Here is a 22,460-nt window from a genome sequence, read left to right on the forward strand (position 1 = left end):
CAACAATTATTATTTTCACTATAGAAAATAATTTTTTACAATACCAAAATAAATACTGAATAAAATAAACTAAAAAAAAAAATTATAGTTCATGTTAGCCTGATACCGAAACAGGTAATTAATGTCCAAATGCATTATATCTAATTATACAATTATTTTTCGAAAAAATTGTATAAAAAAAAATTATAAAAATTCCCATGAAAGTCTGATTCTTTCCCAAAGCAATAAATGGAAAATTAAAAATGTTAACAATTCGAAAATAAATAATAGAATTTTAATTTTCATTAAAGAAATTAGTTTATTATTTGTTATAAGTTAATTGCATTACATATTTTTTCTGAATAGAAAACATTAAAATTTATAAAACGTCCCACGAAGTTTGATTCTTTTCAATGAGGAATAATTTAAAATTATAAAAAAATAAAACACTGTTTAGTAATTCCAAAATAAAAATTATAAAATAAAAAAAAATTAATTTTGATTAAAAAAAAATATTTTTATAATTTATATTGTTAATTGCATAAAGTATTTTTTCTCAATGTAAGTCCTTTTTTTATATTAATATCAAAGTCATTTTGAAATTATGTGAAACGTACAAAGTCGTTTTTATAAATTAAAAATATTTTTTTTTTTAATAATTTCATAATAAATAATTAATTATATAAATACAATTTTATTTTTTATTAAAGAAAACAGTTTGTTATCCGTTGTAATGTTTATTGCATAAAAATAATTTTCTCAATTTAATACATTTCCAATTTCAAAAATATTTTAAAATTATGCAAATATCAGAAAGATTTGAGGAATATAAAATTTTTAATTTTTTTAAAATATTTAATAAGGTAAATAAAAATTTTATATGTTCATTTAATGTAATATTTTGTTATCCGTTATAATGTTAATTGCCGTTAAGAAATTTTCTCAATTGAATGTATTTTCAATATCAATTAATTTCTTAATTGAATCCAAATTCATGATCAATTTTCTTCTGTGTTCTATAAAAAGCATCTACATTCAGAACAATTTTGATAATAAAACAAAAACAAAAAACATTATTCACATAATGCTATAAATGTAAATGTCACAACAACAAACAATAACAAAATAAACCTGACATTGAAATGACATTTGCATTCGATTCTCAATCGAATGCACTTCACAATAACAGAGCAACACTCAGCAAACAAACACTCAGTGACACTCTTGTAAATGTGAAGCCACTCTACCCAACAACAACAACAATAACAACAAAATAAAACTCAAAACAATCGAACAGTCGTGTGCTCTTCATATTCTACCTATACTCTTGTTTAAGTTCTCTTAAATATTTTTTTTTCTGTTCCAAAGAAATTTTAAGTTGAATTTTAATTTGGTTAATTTTTTCAGTTTGTTTCTTTTTGTTTGAAAATTCAAAGTTTGAAACTCAAAAAGTCTTGGTTCGTGTAAAATCAAACCAATAATATATTGACTTTAGTGTCATCTTTGAATTTTTTTTCCTTCCATATTCTTATGATTTTTTATTTGTATTTAGAACAAATTGGCCTTAGATATAACGAGAAAAAAAAATCGGTAAATCGGTTAAGAAAAAACAAAGGATTTGTTTTTGAAATCCTTAGTGCTGCGTTCTATTCAAAATTACCAAAAATTATTTGTTGTAGTCCATTTAATATTCAATATTTTTTTGTATAATTTCTATTCTTTTTCTCTCCTATTTCTTCTTCTTCAATCACCTTTAGAGAGGATGAAGGCTTTATTAAGGAAGAGGAAAGACCATTGCCGGATAATGAAAATCAAAGAAAAGTTTGGTTACTTTTTGAGTATCCAGAAAGTTCACAAGCCGCCAGAGTTGTAGCCATAATTAGTGTATTTGTTATATTGCTATCAATTGTTATATTTTGTCTAGAAACATTACCCGAATTTAAGCATTATAAGGTAAGTGCAACACTATCAGCTATAACAACAATACAAATAAGTATGTAAAAATATTTTATATTATTTTGTGCTAAAAGACAATTTATTATTTATGAGAAATTATATATTTTTTTAAAAAGATTTATTTATTTATTTTTTTATTTAATATTAAAGTATAATTTTGTTAAAATATATTACTTATATCGTTTATAAATTGAGAATTTTCCGATTTTTAGCCAGATTTTTTTACTGATGGTTACTTGTGGCAGGATTATCACATTCGATCTACTAAAATAAACAACGAGTTGTTCACTTTAGGGAACTTAAATGATTTCAATGCTGACTGCATTTCATCAGGAGAGGTTTGTTTTTTATTCAAGTCTAGTTGTAACAATTATGTGGATCTATAATCAGGAGATCGGTCAATATGGAAGCCATTTGAAAAACTCGATCAATATTAACCATTTTTACCATGTCAATTTTTGGAACCAGAAACAATCAAATCAATCTGAGAGTACTTCCAGATTGTAGATTCTTTAGAAAGCCCTTGTAGAATAGGGCAAAAGTCAAACATCTACAACACATATATTTTTGGATCCAAATGAAGCACATAATATTCAGAAAATCATTAAATAATTTTTTTATGGCCACAGTTTTGATCTTGGGATCTGGTTATCTTTGGAAGAGGCCATCACATTGGCCACCGAGCTTATGTGACTTAACAACTATAGACTTCTTCCTTGGGATCAAGTTAAAGATGGCCTTAACAGCCCAGCGTCGATTCACAAACTCACAGATAGAATTCATAGGGCAGTGGTTTGGTTATTTTAAATTTCATATAAAGGACAAGGTACGGTAATCGTGGTCATAGTGGACATTTGACTTATATTGCTTTTCACTATTAACCGTCCAGTTTTTTGTTTAAAATCTGACATAGAACGATATTTGGATTTTACTTCTAGAGCTGAAAGCACATATCTGTTAAATAGGATTAGCTAAAGATCATATATTTAGGGCTACATGTAAGGAAATCCGATTTGGAACCTGTTACTCTTAGAAATAGGACAAAAATAGAAATTTGCGAATACGATAACCATACGGACATCCTAAAAACTATATCGGCCATGACATAGAGAAACCTGGATCCTCTTCTCAGCTTAAACTGCCCTAAGTCTCATTATATACCAAATTTCATTATTTTGCTTTTTGATCACATCGATATCATATTTTACATCCGATTTTTTTTTAATTATTCTGGATCAGTAATATGATATGTCAGCTATTGGTTATATTCATTCATTTTTTTGATATAGGCCCCATATAAACCGATCTCCTGATTTTATTTGATCAACACACATAAGTCACAATTTTCATCCACTTTGCCATATAAAATAAAAGTATATATCATTCCTTATCGCTTGTTCCCCCGGCTTCTTTATGTCTCAAATCCTACACTCTTTTTAAAAGAGAAAAATAACCAAAATATATTGATGATGTCGATATTGTGAAATTTTGTTTTGATTCTTTCTCTCGAACAATTGAGTGAATAGATAGAAGAGAGATTCAAGAGAACGAAACTGTCTGTGAAGTGAAACTGTGTCAGTAGGTAGCAGTTAGGAGAAAATATTCATATCATATCATACCATATCATATCATATCATACAGTTTGCGTCAGCGTCACTCAGTTCTGTTCTCTGCCGGTTTTACGAAACTTAAGGAAAATAGGATTTAAAACCTACTTTGCATTTGCTTTTTTTATAAATGTTTTCATTCTATTAAATTTTTGGCAGACAATTTGGAATTGTAACTGCCGATGCTTCTATAAGTAATTTATTAAAGCAGCGCTTCGACCGCATCGCCGAAGATACAGGGTTGCCCAAAAAGAACTGAAGGATTAAATATAACTGTAATTTTTTGTTGTTTTTATTTTTTATGGATTTTTTTTATGTTGCTGGAACCATATGTTTTGATTATTCTCAACATGTGGACGCAAAAAATTGTCTATCATAGTCCAATACAGAGCCCCGTTAACCGTTTCTGGGTGACCCTCCACATCTGGCGGAGTGTAATTCACGCTGATGTAATGCCCTAGGATTGTGAGTTTCCCAAAATCTACAATTTTGTTTGTTTACTTAGCCATTTAAGTGGAAATGAGCTTATTATAAGATTGTTTAAAAAGTTATCATTTTCTCTGCCTATTTGACTGAAACGAATAGCATATTGCAGGCGTGCCATGCCATGTAGCCATGATTTATCTCCAAAAACCAGTAAATAACCTGCAAAAGACAAAAAAAAATTTTAAAAACAAACAAGATATAACCATTTTTAGTCCTTCAGTCTTTTTTGGCCACCCTGTACCAAATCGGTGAAGTCATTGTGCGAGAATAGCAATTTTCTTCCTCTTGTATTTTCTTCTCTCTGGCATAACAATCAAACGCTCTTTATCTCTGAGCGCAAACAAAAACACAACTCGAGTTATTGCCTATACATCGAGTTATGTGCTACGTTCTCTCCAACAGGTGACTACATGGAACACGGACTCATACAGGCCAAAGTAGTCACTACTACATAGTAATGACTAGAAGTCCCTGCAAACATTTTCTATCGAAAGTGTATCGAAGTAGTTTCGCCGCGGAAGATAAAACTTTCGCAGGCGATATCATCTTTTTATCGAATTAGGGTCCCCGTTCGGGAACAAATGTCCCACTACGCGATAGTGTTCTTGGGGAATCGAATCAGTGACTAAAAGTAGTTACAAAAACGATAGTTATTTTGTAAAAAATAAAAATGATGATCGGATGCACCGAGCATTGAACTCGGAACCTTTCGGTTTCAAGTCAGAGGCTCTCCCTCTGTGCCAACCACGCTCGTTGGTTGATAGTGGCTTTTTACACACATGTACTCTCAGAGAGGTGCTATTGAAAAATTAGTTATGTCGATGTATGGAGTCTATATTTAGATTTTTGATCGCTGTTAAAGTTGAATTTGTTTCGAAACGCAAACACCCCACGCGATAATTGTTTTTATTGTTGCTGTGGTCGAGATTTTACCACCAGAAAACTTCCTTTCGATCAGAAATAGTGGCATCTTAGCGAAAGACGATAAAACTATCACCCATATGTTGAAAGACGCCTAATTCTATTTGTACATGCAAAGTACACATATATCTCGCAAAACAATTCCTCTTTTTCTCTCATTATGGTATAGTGTATTCAGAGCAATAATGTGCATTATGCACCGAGAGCCGACCTAAATGAAGTACTACATGTTTGTGAAATGCAAATATGGAATTATCTATATTACATTGTAATTGTTTGGCTTAGCTTGAGGAAATTAAATTAATTTTCTAATAATATAATAATTAATTGAAAATATTTAAAGTTTTGTTTGGTACATAACTGAGAAATATTCAAGGTACCACGTGAAGTAAACAAAATACATGTGGTTCTCTTTCTCTAGTACTTATATTTTATGTTTCTCTTGCGCTCTGAGAGAAAGAGATTGTATTTTCTGCAATCGAAAGCTAATTTCATACAAGCAATGAAAAGACATTTTTTGCAGCTCTCTACTTTTCTCATATGAATAAATTCTTTTTTGTATCGTCAACGACAACAAAACTATTAAGAGTTATTAAAGAATATGATCCGATGCGGATACATATATGCCCTTATTCTAATTCGGTGAAACGTGTTTATGTATTCTATCCCTCTCTAATATCGGACCCAACCGTTTACAAAGTGAAGTATTGCATGAGAAAAATTAACGATTTCATGCAATACTCTACTATGCATCTATCAGTATTCTTGAGTAGCGAAAATACGAATTTTGAATAAAATTTTGATTGTTATTAAGGCGATGTCTTAGACTATGAACACTTTCCTGACTATACAGTTTCCACTTGTTTGATGACCTTCCTACAACTACATTCAGACCAGAGGTGTCCCGAATGACAATTCTTTTTTTGGTTTCCGACAGTCCAAATGTGGAATAAGTGGAAAACGTCTTATACCTGTATATAACATATAAAACGTAGTAACCCATTAAAAAACTGGGTATATATTGACGTGAAAAACCAATTATCAAAGTTTTCTTTTGACGCTAAAATTTTTATTTATTTATTTATTATTTTTTTTTTGTTTCAAAATAAATTAAAAATGTTACAGACAATTGTTGAATCGCTTATCATAAATTCGGATTTCAAAACGAAAATACTTTATACGAAAGAGAATTTCGTTTGTCTAATATTTCGTTCCGGAGGATAGTATTTTTTTCTTTGGTTGTATACCCCCAGCAATACTGTATATTTAGGAATAACCATCATAGAATTAGAAAAATTTTAATATTAATATGTGGAAAATGTTACTGAAGAGTACATTGCGAATAGAAAATTTTCGATTAAGAACAGACATTTGAATCCAACTAGTTTTCAAAGCATATTGTCGAAACCTAGTATATACATTAAGCATTTGTGCCTGCTCTAGGTGTTGCCCCAGGGTATGCCATACAATACAAATTCTTTACATCTCCCCAGCAAAATAAAATTTGGAAGTTGTTCTAAAGACATAACTTCCAAAATTGTCCTCCCAAAAATGTTCTTTATTTTAACTACCCAGGAAGTTCTTTTCATTCAACTTTTTATAACTCATTTTGTTTAATATTTGCTAATTGGTAATTTTGTAACTTTTTTGGAGAATATCCATGCTACGACAAGCCCATGTTAAATTCATCGCTTCAGAGCCAATTTTCCACTACTTCCGTATCCAAAAATAACATTTTTATTACTTGTGATCGAAAAATTTACACAGATGAAAATTTCTTCCAAGGTATCAGATTTTGCCGATGAACTATACAAAAAATAAAAAAATTTAGAAATTTAGAATTAAAAGCGTTTACTATGAGAAAGAAGGCTTGTATTTTAGGTATTATAATTTCTGAAAAGCTCATTTTGTTTTGGTTTCTACATTCTAAGTCTAAGAGACTCTTAAAGCAATGACCGCCTTGTCGTTCTCTTATTTTTGAAGACGAAATTTTTTTCTTATAAATTTTTAATTTTGTTTAAAATTTTTAATTTTGTTACAAATTTGGATATAAAAAATTATATCCAAATTTTCAACAAAATTGAAATCAAATTATCAAACTGACTGTTTTGATACCTATAATAATTTCAAAAATATTGCAAATAATATTAAAATAAATTTCGTGAAATTCGCTTTTATTAGAGCATTGGTTTTATAGAATTAAACTATGTTCGTCGTATGGTAAAATACATCGTAAATCCATGTGGAATACTATGAATTCTTCGACAGACCATCTCGGCTACAGACCGATTTCCTGATTTTGATCCTTTTCCTATAGAAATTACATTTGATGTCCGACAAAAACGGATAATTTAAATATCCATATATGATAGTTCTCAAATATGTATTTATGAAAACCTTTCTTAAAATAAATATTAAATACTACGTTGACTTTGGCAGATCATTTCTTATACAGACCGATTTCCTGATTTAGATTTTGTTTCTATAGAAAATACATTTGATGAAGATGACTATTGTAAAAAAGGAAAATGAAAAATCCAAATATGATATTTTTAAAATTTTTATGTAAACCTTTCTCAAATGGTACATATACAAAAACTGACATTACAAGTTCTATATCAATGTTATGTACATGTTATACATCTCAATGTTAAAAAACATATAAATACATGAAATGTTATATACATGTTAATGTTATTATCACTGTATTAAAGATCTAAAAATATAATGCTACTCTCTTATATTCATACAAGATTCACGTTAAAAAGTAGCAAGGGATTCACATTAAGGAGTAGCCACATACGATTTTCTAAACTCTCTGATGATAATATCCAACGGAACCACAGTAACCATCATGCAAACATCAAAATATATTTTATGCTCTCAATAAAAAAAACGTACCAATTTATCTTATTTCCAGATACAAAGTGAAATGTGTTCTTTATATTATTTTCTTATATATAATTTCGTTTATTTATTAAACACATTTATTTATTTTTTTTTTTTGGGTTTTCTTATTTTTTGTTTCCTTTTCTACAATATAAAACAACATTTCTGAATATATTCTTATAGGTGTTCAACACAACTACAAACGGCACAAAAATCGAGGAAGATGAGGTGCCTGACATCACAGATCCTTTCTTCCTTATAGAAACGTTATGTATTATTTGGTTTACATTTGAACTCACTGTTAGGTAAGAGTCGAAAGCCATATCAGGAGATTACAGTCTCCTTCTCTTCCTTTTGTTTTGTATTCTACAGAAAGTGTTAATTTTGGTGTGATGGAATTTTGAAAAACAAAAAAAAAACTAAATGAGTAAATGATTTATATATACAGCAATATTTTAATACATCTATTAAGTAAAAATATTATAATAGTAGTTTATACCAAGTATATTTTTTAATCCCATTTTATTTTGATATCTACTATAGTACTTGCAAGGCTAATGTAACGTAACGTTTCTTATCTAATCCCTTTGGAAATTTAATTTTTTTTTCAATTTATATTAAATTTTCTCTTTATAAGAAGTTTTTCTTAAAGCTCATGGTTAATTGTAAGATAATTTAAAAAAAAAGTCACAGGTTTTTCGATATAGTATAAGGACTATCAACTGCTGCTTAATGTAAAAAGAAAAATGCTGAAGCTTCTACCAGTAGCTTATTTTTTATACAGGAACTCTACGGAAAATGGACCCGACCAGACTGCAAATATTGTTGTTGTCGTTGTATACAACTTCCAACAATGGCACAAATTGGGAGAATTTTTGGATAGATTTAAGGCATCCGCAGTCAACCCAAGAGATTTCAACTTTCCGTCTATCTCTCTCTCTTACATCGCCTTCCCTTTCAAATCATGGCATGTCGTTCGAACATTCCCAAACTGTAATTTGGTCAATCGCAGTTTTGTCCCTTCCTTCCACCAAGAGATCATCGTAAAATTACAAATTCCAAAAAAAATATATATATTCCATTGGTCCTGAATGATCAACCTAACCTACGAACCCATATGTCTCTGTCTCACAAAGATCCCTTCGGGAGTCCTTCATTGTTGATTCGGAGTTATTATGTGGATATTTAATTTTTTTTATTCTCGCTATTTCAAAAATTATTCGTTTATAAAAAAATATGAACGGTGGCTTAAACTAGAGATTATAATTTTATTTTGGATGAAAAGAAATGTTGATGATGAGGATGATTTGGCGAAACAAAAGAAGATTCAAGTCAAGTCAGTCAAGAGGTTCTTGATTATTTCATTTTTAGTTTAAAAGCTTATTTACAAACTTCCCTATCATGCAAATATCAATTATCATAGATATCAAGGTGATTTAGTGTATACATTACATTAAGATGGCTCGAAATTTCTTAGAGTCTAAGAGGACTTCAATATTATCCCTATAGCATGAATATGAAGTTGCAGAGGCTGCACATAGTTGCTCTGCAGTTACGTACTAAATACGAAGTTTCTAGTCAAGCCAACACAACGTCATTACAGTTCCCTGATACTAAGTGTACCAGTATGAACTGATCAGCAATATCGCTGAGAGGTTTGCCTATTCCAGGAATTTAAATTTCACAACTTTTGCATATTACCTTTTGTAACATTTGATGGAATATTATTTCGCAACCAGTTGTTACTTATTTTATTGGAAGAAAAATCTGTCTGAAAAGTAATACAGAGGTCAGGTAATATTTTAGAGATGTTTAGGATCTGCGCTTATTTTTAAAAGGTTTTCCAATAAGAGATTTTGATTCACTCGGAATTTCTTGTTTCGGCAGAACATATACTAAAATTGCAACGATACGAAGAAGATTAACATGGCCCCTGAGCAAGGATGACACGCAAAATCTTGAAGTGTTCCACACACGCAGAGAAGGAATATGATCACCTCAACCATGTTTCAAGAGCAAAATGTTATTTTTGGATGGTGACCACGTAACATGTTAATCATAAAAATGCTGTTTTCTCGTCAAACATGGTCACCGTCACCGTCCAAACATAACATTTTGCTCTTGAAACATGTTTGAGGTGATCATATTCCTTCTCTGTGTGCACTTGGAATTTCGCTAACCGTCACTGTTATTGCTGCTTTCGGTGACATTTGGAATCATTAATCTTGGTGGCTACGTTGTTAGTGTAGCCCCTGGGAATCGGTGTATGAAACAAAATAAAAAGACAAAACAAATTATATGGATTAGACATTTAAGCTTCTACATCCAGTTTGAGGAATCGAGCTGCCTCTACTGAAAGAGGCCAGAGTGAAGTAGGTATCAGATTTGTAGGTTTTGCAGGACACGCGAAGAGATGCCTCATGATGGGGGCGAATGTCCACAATTTAGGCAGACATCCTAAATTGACTGGTTCAGAAGCTAGAGGTAACAGTTCAAATACATAGAGATGCCAGATCTTACCTGAGATAGCACCGACCTAGTCAGAAGTCTTTCGTCATCGTTGACAGATGGTGGTGGAAGTCATTGCTTTCTGATCCGTTGCCAAGATCAACATTGCGTGTCATGTGGCCCTTGATTTCAGATGGGACGCGCAGTGTCCGTGCCGTTGGTGGTCAGACTCCGAGAACAGAATTATCCTTGTAGCTTCACACCGATTCAGCTTCTGAACAGAATTCATGAGGATACTCATGAATTCTGTTCAGGACTAACTGATATGCAGTCTGAGGCTCTCTTTAATAACGCTGGATCTTGCGCTCTAGATAATGAAGATCAGTTCTTACATTCCTGGGTGCTCTATTTACAAAATGGTGATTTGGCTGGTTACTGCGGTGGCAAGCCAGAATATACGAGGAGGATCTTGTGCTCCACATAAAGATGATCAAGGGATGTACTGCAGAGACAGGTGTTTATGTTATTCTAACGAGAATAGCGCTGCATAATTTACCACTGACCGCACAATTGCTTTATAGGTAGTCAACAAAGTTTCTTTGTCCGCCCCGTAAGAGCTGCTGGCAAGCGATTTGAGAACATTCTTTCTGCCGTGGAAAACGTCACTGCAATTTGTGACTTAAAAGGGCTGCCGAATGTGACCCCAAAAATCTTATACTAGTTTGTTGTCGGAATGGCTACGTCATCGACTCTTACATTCAACTGCCAGCGTACTTCTGATTTCCATGTAGTGACTAGCGTGGCTGAGGATTTGGAAGCGGATACCTCAAATTTCTACCGGTAATCATGTGGCCCTTGATTTCAAATGGGACGCAAAGTGTCCGTGCCGTTGGTGGTCAGACTCCGAGAACAGAATTATCCTTGTAGCTTCACACCGATTCAGCTGCAGCAGTATCTTCATGAATTCTCTTCAGGACTGCCTGATATGCAATCTGAGGCTCTCTTTAATAACGCTGGATCTTGCGCTCTAGATAATGAAGATCAGTCCTTACATTCCTGGGTGCTCTATTTACAAGATGGTGATTTGGCTGGTTACTGCGGTAGCAAGCCAGAATATACGAGGAGGATCTTGTGCTCCACTTAAAGATGATCAAGGGATGTACTGCAGAGACAGGTGTTTATGTTATTCCAACGCGCATAGCGCTGCATAATTTACCACTGACCGCACAATTGCCTTATAGGTAGTCAACAAAGTTTCTTTGCCCGCCCCGTAAGAGGTGCTGGCAAGCGATTTGAGAACATTGTTTCTGCCGAGGAATTTATCACAAATTGCAATGACGTTGGCAGACGACTTAAAAGGGCTGCTGAATGTGACCCCAGAATCCTATAGTAGTTTGTTGTCGGAATGGCTACGTCATCGACTCTAACATTCAACTGCCAGCGTACTTCTGATTTCCATGTAGTGACTAGCGTGGCTGAGCCCTTACATTCCTGTGTGGTGGTTGCATATTCAAAAGATGTTGGTTTGGAATGTTACTGCGATAAGAACCCAGGAGATACTGATTGGACAACACAAAGGTGATCCTGGGGTGTACTGCGGAGATATCTTGTCGCAGTTTTAAAGGCAGTATTTTTACAGGTGTGTTTTTATTCAACTATTTATGTCTTTTCTAAGGTGTCCAAACTGGCGCTGCATAGTTTACAACTGACCGTACAATTGCCTTATGGGTGGTCTACAAAGTTTCTTTGTCTAACAGTAGAGCATCACAAGAGAATCTTGCAGTAGTTTATTGTTGGAATGGTAACGTCATCAACTATAACATTAAAATGCCTGCGCATTTCTGATGTCCATGTAGTGAATAATGTGGCTGAGGATATGGTGGCGAATATCCTCAAATTTCTAACAGTGAAATAACTGATTTTCCAGCGAGGTAGATTTTTAACCAATCGCAGATGTCATCAACAAGGCGCCCAAAACTTTATAATCATGACAGTATCATACAATCTTAACGCAAACGAAATGTATAGAGACTAGAAGAAATGTATAGGGTGAACAGTGCTGGAGATATAACCCCATCTTGAGGAACTCCCTGATTCACTTTATCACCTCCAAATTCCACGTATTACTGGCGTCCACATAGACAATTAAGAATCTAACGTTTGTTTTGGTTTGTATCGAATGCGTTCGAGAGGCTAATACTGAGGATGAAAAGTGCCTCAAGTATCTTGGCTATCGGAGAACGATTAATTCTTTCTGCAGTCTTTACCTGTCTTCAGTAGTAGAAGAACGCTGGTCAAGTACTGTAACGACATGTTTTGAACACTATTAGCCAGGATAGACTCAGCGGCTTCCAAGGTCTTTACATACCATTTATTTTTGTCAGAATTCCAGAGAGAGAAACGCTGCTTATTTCTTTACACATATATGTTACGTCTATTTAGTAACCTACGGTTCATACAAAATAACTCACACATTAATATATAACCACTAGACCAGTTGGCACAAGAAATTACTCTCCAGATGGCTGGGGATGGATGGCCGGAACTCAGGGTATGTCTCTTACGGCTGTCAACACGGACATCGGGAACACAGGACGACTTCAAAGATTTTACTTTGCAGGAACGGGGAATGGATTTCGTCTGACGAAGATTATACTTTGCAAACGTAGGGGACGGAGTGTGTCTCACGAAGATTATGCTTCGGTGACAAAGAGGGAGTATCAGACGAAGATTATACTTCGCTGATGAAGATTATTCTTCGCTGCGAAAGGTCAAAAGAGAGTATCAGCCGAAGATTATACTTCGGGGGGTGTCAGACGAAGATTATACTTCGCTGACACAGGGGAGAAGAGGGGTGTCAGATGAAGATTATACTTCGCTGAGAAAGGGGGAAAAAGGAGATTATGAGACGAAGAGTATACTTCGCTTCTGGAAAGGGAAGGGGAGTGTCAGACGAAAATTATACTTCGCAGACGAGGGGAGTGTGTCGGACGAAGATTATACTTCACTGACAAAGAGGGAGTATCCTCGTTGATGGAGGGAGGGGTGGCAGACGAATATTATAAGATTATACTTCGCTGCGAAAGGGCAAAAGAGAGTATCAGCCGAAGATTATACTTCACTGATGAAGGGGGTAGAGAGGGGTGTCAGACGAAGATTATACTTCGCTGATGAAGGGGGTGGAGAGGGGTGTCAGATTATGGGATGAAGAGTATACTTCGCTGCTGGAAAGGGAAGGGGAGTATCAGATGAAAATCATACTTCGCAGACGAGGGCAGTGTGTCGGACGAAGATTATACTTCGCTGACAAAGAGGGAGTATCAGACGAAGATTTTACCTCGCTGGTGGAGGGAGGGGTTGCAGACGAAAATTATATTTCGCTGCGAAAGGGGAAAAGAGAGTAACAGACACAACTCCCAGTAATTCCAGATGCTTTAACATTGGCATGTAGGGTTTTACGCCGTTAATGATGATCGATAACTTCGGTTGGGGTAAATTGTAGCTCGGAGATCACGAATGCAAAAACTGGCTCAGCTTTTTGCTGTACCACTCTCAGGATGTTTTTGAGCATCCCTAGAGTGTCGGTTGAAAAACTTAGCGCATCTTGTCGGATTAGTAACTCTTACGTTGTCATATTAGGGGCTCTGCCTTTCGCTGTAACACTCTCACGATGTTTTTGAGTATCCCAAGGCTGTCGTTGGATTAGCTGAGAAAAACCGAGAGCTATTGTTCACAAACTTCTCTATATATATTGCGGTTTGTGATCCAACTTGATTTTTGGATCTTAGTTTTTCGAATTATTATTTTTAATAACAAATATGGAGCTAAAGACACACAAAAGTAACGAAACCATTGCCCTTTTTTCGTACTATTCATCATCTGTTACGATGTCTCGAAGTACCGCGATCGTATTCTTGGAGCATTTACTTTCGTTTTTGGCAGTCTAATGTTCCTGCTGGTTCTACTAAAGCCTAAGGTGTATCAATCTCACGATAAGTCACATGAAGATCTTGTAATATCAGTTGGCACACAACATCAATGGTTTCCGGAATGACAACTGTTATGAGTTAATCGACGTCGAAAGTTTGAAAAAATATTCGCACGAAAATGTTCACAATTTAATTCCATTTTTGTTTTGGCGAGATGAAACTGTTAATTTGCTGTAAACAAGCTCTTATTTACAGAAATGTCAAAAATGTCAAACTGTACGATAGAGCTGTCAGTTGGCAGTTTGAAACAATAGGGTTGCCCAATTCCAAGGTAACACTTGTATCTCCACATTCCTCCCATTTTCAACATTACTCCGAAAACTATATAAAATTATAATCTCTTAAGTATTTCTCCATGTCATAGTAAACGTTTACATGCATCTACTAAAAAACATAACAAACAACCAACCAAGTAAAATCTAAACCTTAAATGTAACATTGTATTCCTCAAATTCTTTAAAGTCATGTCATTAAACGAAAGTTGTTAAAAAGCCGTCCTAAACAAATCGTTACAATTAAAAGAAAAGGACATAATTTTTAACACAATTCCAATTCTATTTCTTGCAATAAGTTTAACGGACATGCTTACGAAATGAAATGAAAACAGGAACTTACAACGAAACAAAAATTCGAATTTTATTTTATTTTTTTTTTTGCAAACTCCCTATTTACAATGAAATTTTTGGATAAATTATATATAGTATACACCAACAACCACCAGCACTTATCCACCTTAAAATTGATATAAATCGAGACTTGTTGATGGAGTTCTTGATATTGTTATTATTGATACCTTAGCGTTTCATAGAAACTTTTTTTTTTGCGATTGTTTAAATGGTTAATCAAAGATATTTAACCATTTATTTTGTATGATTTATATGAAAAGAAACGCTGTTTGAATAGTAATATGTAAACAAAAGTTCCATCACACCAAAATAAACAGAAATTCCCTCAAAAAAAAAAACAAATAAACAATAAAACTATAACTCCTCTTCAACAATTGAAACTAACACAATCACAATAATACTTCTTTTTCTAAGGATGTTATTATTTTCAATATACTAACACCTTAATTTGCCCAATCTATACTCTTACACTCTACTCTAAAAATCTCTAAAGCCCATTTTACAAAAAAAACACCCTTTATTAATCCTATGAAACAAAAATTTTATCTTTATTTTATAATTAACGTCGTCTACTCTTTTGGCCGTCACCCACCACCAACAAAAACAAATACAAAATCTAAAACTGCAAATTTGAACGAAACTTGAAAATAGGTTCCTCGCATGTCCGAACAAATTAAATTTCTGCAGGGATGTCATGAATGTTATCGACATAATCGCCATCATTCCTTATTTCATAACATTGGGTACTGTCGTAGCCGAAGAGGAGGATACATTAAATCTTCCAAAAGCGCCAGTTAGTCCACAGGTATGTTAACATTGTTTCACATGTTTATATATATTCCAAAAAGAAAAAAAAAAAACACACGAAAGGACAATACACCAATCCAAAGACTTGACTGAAAATATATACTCAACACCACACAAGACCTCAAGACCATATAATTATAAGTTTTGTTTTATTCGTAACAGAAATTTTTAGTTTGCTATAATTGTATAAAAAAAAATCCAATTGAGAAAATTAGTTTAAAAAAAAATATTATTTTAGAAATTTTCTAAAATAACAAAAATTTTAATTTACCGTAAATAATTTTTTTATATATATATTTTTTTTTGTTTAAAATGCCTGTCTTATTTTTTTGTCAATAACTTTTTAAAATTATATTATATAACAATAACAATATCTATACCTTTATATCCATTTATATATAAAAAATATATTTATATATACATAAAAAATTATTATTTGAATATTTTTTATTTTTTTTTTTTAATTTTTTGTTGTTGTTAGTAATTTAATTTCAAACTTTTCTGTTTGTATTTATAATATTACAAAAAAAAACACAAAGATTTTTTATAATTAATTATTGTACAATACGTTATTAAATTGTAATTTTTAGGACAAGTCATCGAATCAGGCTATGTCCTTGGCAATATTACGAGTGATACGATTAGTTCGAGTATTTCGAATATTTAAGTTATCTAGGCATTCGAAGGGTTTACAAATTTTAGGACGAACTCTCAAAGCCTCAATGCGGGAATTAGGTTTACTTATATTTTTCTTATTTATAGGTAAGTTTGCCAAAACTTTTTATATAAAACAATACAAAAAAAATCTTATAAAGATCAACAACAAAAACAACTATTACCACCAAAAACAAAAAAAGAAGAAAAACCCTCCAAACCAAAAAGGCTTTATAAACAAAATGAACATTTTATATACTTTCTCTTTTTTATATATAACAACAAAGCTTATTACCCTTGAACACTAACATAAGAGAAAGTATAATCATTTAACACTTAAAATATCTCTCTTGCTCTCTTGCTGTGATAACAGAACACTTACTAAGTCAAACTCCCCCCAAAAACCAAACTCCTACACCACTTTATCTTAAGCTAAAGGCAAATCAAAAACAACAAACAATTCTTGCAATCACTCTCTATCTCTTTTGCTATAACCACTCTTAAACTGTAACATACATTTTAACTCAAAGCTTTAAGGGAAACCAAAACAAAACAAACAAACAAAAATAAGCTAAAATAAAAGTTTATGGCTTTTATTAATTTTAGAGTGTATATAAATTATTTTATTTATCCTATATAGATTTATATAAAATCAGGGATTTAAACAAATAGTACTGAAAACCATACATACAGGTTTTCTAAATCTATAGACAGGCTATTAGTTCTATTAAATTTAAGCACTTGATCAGTAATTTTTGTTATATTTAATTTAATTTCTATTAAAATTATTCGAAAATATTTTTCCGAATTATTTTCATATTCTTTTCATTCAATTTCAATATCATTCCCTATTCCCCAACTTTCTTGAGCTTATTGTACTATACACAAATGAAATTATTGAAATTATTTATAGAAAGTATTTAAAATTAGTTTTAAGTATTTTTAAATATTTTTTAAATATTGTATTTGGATTATTTGAAATCTAAAAACAAAAACAATACATCTAAAACAAGTATGCAATGTGTTAAAAAGCAATTTAAAAAAATTTTAAAATCATAATCATAACCAAAATCTGGTATCTGCTCGCAAGAAGATAACAATGTCGAATAAAAATTTTAGACAAGTGGTAAGTGGACGATAGATCCGGTTCCTGTGCTGATGACATTTCTGAGTGTTTCAAAGCTTCTCAAAGTGGTTTCACCGCAATGTTCGGATTCGACTATGAAAAGGAGGTCCCTTGTCATTGAGGTAAACATAGAATCGGTCAGCACTCAGTGATAAGAGAGAAGTTCACCACTGCGGTATTACAATGGACTGATCTAAGTCAGCCTGAATAGTCTAAGTGAGCCAGAAATAGATTCTGACGAAGTACACGAAGCTTTCGAAGAAGACGCATTCACCTTCTTCCTTGAAAGTATTTCGAAAGTGAATTTTCCCTCAAATCATTCACATCGTCGTACGAATTCTGTTTGGAAGAGTTCCTACACGGACTCTTCCAAAGATTGTATTAATTGCGGAAATGTTGCAATAATGTAAACACAAGTATCTGATCCTCATATGTCAACAACATCGAATGGAAACAATTGAAGCAGCAGACTATACACAGAAAGAAGAGTTTCCTTTTCTCAGGAACAACATTTTAGACAAGATAAGTTTTCTTTTGACGCTAAAAAATTTTCTTTCAAAGCAAATAAAAAATTTCACAAATAATCGTTGAATCGCTTTTCACAAATTCGAGTTTATTTGCTCTTAAAGAAAATCCTTAAATAGAAAGTGGGGATATCGTTGGTCTAAAATTTCGTTCCGGAGGAAAATAGTCTTTCTTTGGGTGTAGAAACAGGAGAAATATCAAACAAGGTCGTTAACAGATTAAGGACCACAACACGCTTATTGTTATACAAGCCTTTCAATGCCGTATATGCTCAGCGAAAGTTTCGAAATAATTTCCCGCCTCTCTCATCACCGAGGGATGTTCGACACGGTATGTATTGCCAGGTTGTCGAATCTAATTGTCAATTGGAGCTACCGAAATGTTCATAGACGATTTCGGCGAAAGCCGACACTGGGTCAATTTACGATTCAGAAGACATCAACAGCTCATACACGTTTGATGGGTAGAAACAAATTTTCCCGAGACGATTCGATTTTTGACACTCGTTTTCAGTTCGCTTACACGACGTACAAGTGTCTACACAGACTCTTCCAAAAATTCTATTAATTTTGACAAACGTTGCAAGAAAGTAAACACAATGATCTGATCCTCATAGGTCGCCAACACCGAATGGAAACAATTGAAGCCGCGGCGTTGAATATACTACACACAGAAAAAAGAGTTTTCCTTTCTCGAGAACGACATTTTAGACAAGCAAAGTTTTCTTTTGACGCAAAGCAAATAAAAAATATCGCAAATAATCGTTGAATCGCTTTTCACAAATTCGAGTTTATTTGCTCTTAAAGAAAATCCTTAAATAGAAAGGGGGATATCGTTGGTCTAAAATTTCGTTCCGGACGAAAGTAGTCTTTCTTTGGGTGTAGAAACAGGAGAAATATCAAACAAGGTCGTTAGCAGATTAAGGACCACAACACACTTATTGTTATACAAGCCTTTCAACGCCGTATATGCTGAGCGAAAATTTCGAAATAATTTCCCACCTCTCTCATCACCGAGGGATGTTCGACACGGTATGTGTTGTCAGGTTGTCGAATCTAATTGTCAATTGGAGCTACCGAATGTTCATAGACGATTTCGGCGAAAGCCGATACTGGACCAATTTACGATTCAGAAGACATCAACGGCTCATACACGTTTGATGTGTAGAAACAAATTTTCCCGAGACGATTCGATTTTTGACACTCGTTTCCAGTTCGCTTAAATACGATGTACAAGTGTCTTTCAGTTTCGAACACAACCTAATTAAATTCTCGCTGCAAATCTCACGACTAAAAAGATCAAAACGAAGGTTCAAAAACCCGGTCACTCGTTTCCAATTCGCTTAAATACGACGTACAACTATTGAAAACGTCCTTTATTTTTGGACATAATCCAATTAAATTCTCGCTGCAAAACTCAAGTTTTTACCCTTTCAAAAGGAAAGACGAAACCCCCAGAAATAATACTGTTAACTTATACACTAAGTAACACGAAACTTTTGCTTTTTCAGCAAAGTCAACCTACCACTCCGATTTGCCAGAAGCTGTCCTATTTTTTGCCCACAGTGGTAGTGATTCGTATAATTCGAATATTATAATAATAACATTCGTACACTATTATAAAATATATATGAGTGGTACCACAGAACCTGCACACAGAAACAATTTCAATGTGTAATGAATGCGGGTGTTTTCCTTATCCCAAATATGGCAATGTATTTTATAAATCAATTCGGGAGAATTTGTACTCCAATGAAAGATAATAGTTTCATCAATATTATAAGAATGATAAGCTATGCACATAGAAACAGTTTTAACAGAATTTGCAAGAAGATGTTTATGTTAACAAAACTAAGCTAATACATTTCATATATCAATTCGTATATTATTATAAAATAAATATTGGTGATCTGAAATTGCACACAGAAACAAGTTTAGAGTGGTATGAAAGAAGGTATTTATATTATACCAAATATGACAATGATTTTTACATATCAATTCGGGAAAATTTGTACTCCTATGAAAAATAATAGTATCATCAATATTATAAGAATGATAAACTGTGCACACAGAAACAGTTTTAACATAATTTGCAAGTAGATCTTTATGTTAACACAAAGATGTCAATATATTTCACATATCAATTCGTATATTATTATAAAATAAATATTAATGATATCAAATTGCACACAGAAACAAGGTTAGCGTGGTACGAAAGAAGGTATTTATTTTATTCCAAATATGGCAATGATTTTAACGTATCAATTCGGGACAATATTTACTTCTATGAAATAAAACAGCATCCCCAATATTATAATAAAACATATATGAGGAGTATGATAAAACTTGCACACAGAAACAATTTTAACAGGATATGAATGAAGATGTTTATCCTAACATAAATATGCCAATACATTTCATATATCAATTCGTATTTTATTATAAAATAAATATTATTGATATGAAATCGCACACAGAAACAAGTTAACGTGGTATGAAAGAAGGTATTTATCTTATACCAAATATGACAATGATTTTTACATATCAATTCGGGAAGATATTTACTTCTATGAAATAAAATAGTATCACTAATAAAAGTTAGACAAAGTGTGAGATAAAACTTGCACACAGAGACAGTTTCCACAGGATATGAATGAAGATGTTTATCTTAACAAAACTAAGCCGATACATTTCATATATCAATTCGTGTATTATTATCAAATAAATATTAGTGATATGAAACTGCATACAGTTAAGCGTGGTATGAAAGATGGTATTTATCTTATTCCACATATGACAATCATTTTTACATATCAATTCGGGACCATATTTACTTCTATGAAATATAATAGTATCACCAATATTATAATAAAACATACATGAGGAGTATGATAAAATTTGTACACAGAAACAATTTCAAGAGGATATGAAAGAAGATGTTTATCTTAACAAAACTAAGCCAATATATTTTATGCCTCAATTTGGTGAACTTTAAAATATAATCGTATCACAAATATTATGATAATTTATACATTGTCCGTGTTTCTTACGGCTCCTGAGTAACTGACATATGTCAACTGAAGACATTAAATATGATTCGCTAAGCGAATTGAAGACTATTCCAGAAATCGACTTTGCTTTGAAGGAAACGTAATAGATTTTCTAGAATAAATAAAAAATGTATTACCAAAGTCTTTTTATTTTTCGCCCTCATTGACAGAGCTTCAATGAATATTCTCTTATGGATTTCATATTATTATCTTGAACAAATACAAATTTACTAAACACATTGCATACTTGAAATTATTTGTACTGTTCCTCGAAACTAAAACCGTCCGCGATCTAAGTGAATTTAATTAACAACTTTAAATAATAATTAATACCAACTTAATTTAGATTTTATTAGGCCAGGCTAGGAATTATCCTTTATTATTGTTAGGTATTAAAAATTATTCCTCTTCTTAGTTTACTATAGCTTAATAAATGCTTAAATAGTTAATTATAGTTTAAAATTTATAAATTAAGTGTTGTGTGCCGTCTTCCCCATTTCTTAACACAACTCTAGCAGCCCAAATATGCAGATTGATAAGAAAAAAATATAACAAAAAAAAATTTACTCGAATTTTAGTCTATTACTCGAGATATACTTTGACAAAGTAAAATCAAGACAACAGTCGGTTATAATTTTAATTGAGTTCGCAAAGAATATAAAACAAATCATATGGATTAAAATAAAACTCGGCAAAATTTACAATATGATTGTTTGTTTTTTTTTTTCTATAAAATTTGAAAACCTTGAATTATTTCATTTGAGTTGTTTTTTCAATTAAAAATATAATCCTTCTGTTGTTCTTCCAAAAATGTCCAGACATGTCCAAAAATGTCTAGCCACGCTTAACATGTGTGAGCATTCCATTTTGTATACATATTTGTGCATTTTTAGTGATATTGTGGTAATTTACCAAATGCCACCAATAGGTTAGAAAAGCAATTTCTAGTAGCAAAAGAACAATTAATCTGTGTATAATTTCGTAATTTTGTAAATGTTGCGTGCTTTCTTTTACATTTGTTAAGGTTCTATTAACTTGTATGCGTAATTAACCCCATAATAAAATATATACAATATTATATACAAACATATATATTAACAAATATTATTATCCTAGTAAAATATCTCAATACATCTACATTTGATTTTCTTTTTGTTTAATTATATAAATGTGAATATGTTGTCTATTGTACAAAAATAAATGTGCAATTTATTGATTATTTCTGTGATTCAGTCTCAAAATTACTACATTATTATTATTGTTATTATTTTTTATGTTTATTGTAAATGTATTGTGATATTTAATAAATAGCTATATTAGTACTATAATAACCTAGCTAGAGCTTCAAAGCTTTGTTTTCCACTTTGAGTTCTTAGATATTTGTAAATTTGATTTTTT

General features: G+C 32.2%; 1 protein-coding gene and 1 non-coding gene across 3 annotated transcripts in view; both read left to right on the forward strand.

Annotated features, from left to right (window-relative positions):
- Positions 1-22,460, forward strand: part of Sh (Potassium voltage-gated channel protein Shaker) — a 695,621-nt gene that overhangs the window by 564,813 nt on the left and 108,348 nt on the right. For both annotated transcript variants that reach the window (XM_075301323.1, XM_075301324.1), the window contains exons 5-8: positions 1,737-1,932; positions 8,022-8,143; positions 15,553-15,706; positions 16,299-16,470. In XM_075301323.1, the coding sequence (XP_075157438.1) occupies positions 1,737-1,932; positions 8,022-8,143; positions 15,553-15,706; positions 16,299-16,470 (644 nt within the window). The remainder of the gene's footprint in view (positions 1-1,736; positions 1,933-8,021; positions 8,144-15,552; positions 15,707-16,298; positions 16,471-22,460) is intronic.
- LOC142232459 (U6 spliceosomal RNA) lies at positions 9,710-9,816 on the forward strand. Its single transcript, XR_012721139.1, has one exon. It is a non-coding gene; the product is annotated as a U6 spliceosomal RNA (small nuclear RNA).

The sequence above is a fragment of the Haematobia irritans genome, chromosome 3 (genome assembly GCF_050003625.1).
Source record: "Haematobia irritans isolate KBUSLIRL chromosome 3, ASM5000362v1, whole genome shotgun sequence".
NCBI classification, from domain to species: Eukaryota; Metazoa; Arthropoda; class Insecta; order Diptera; family Muscidae; genus Haematobia; species Haematobia irritans.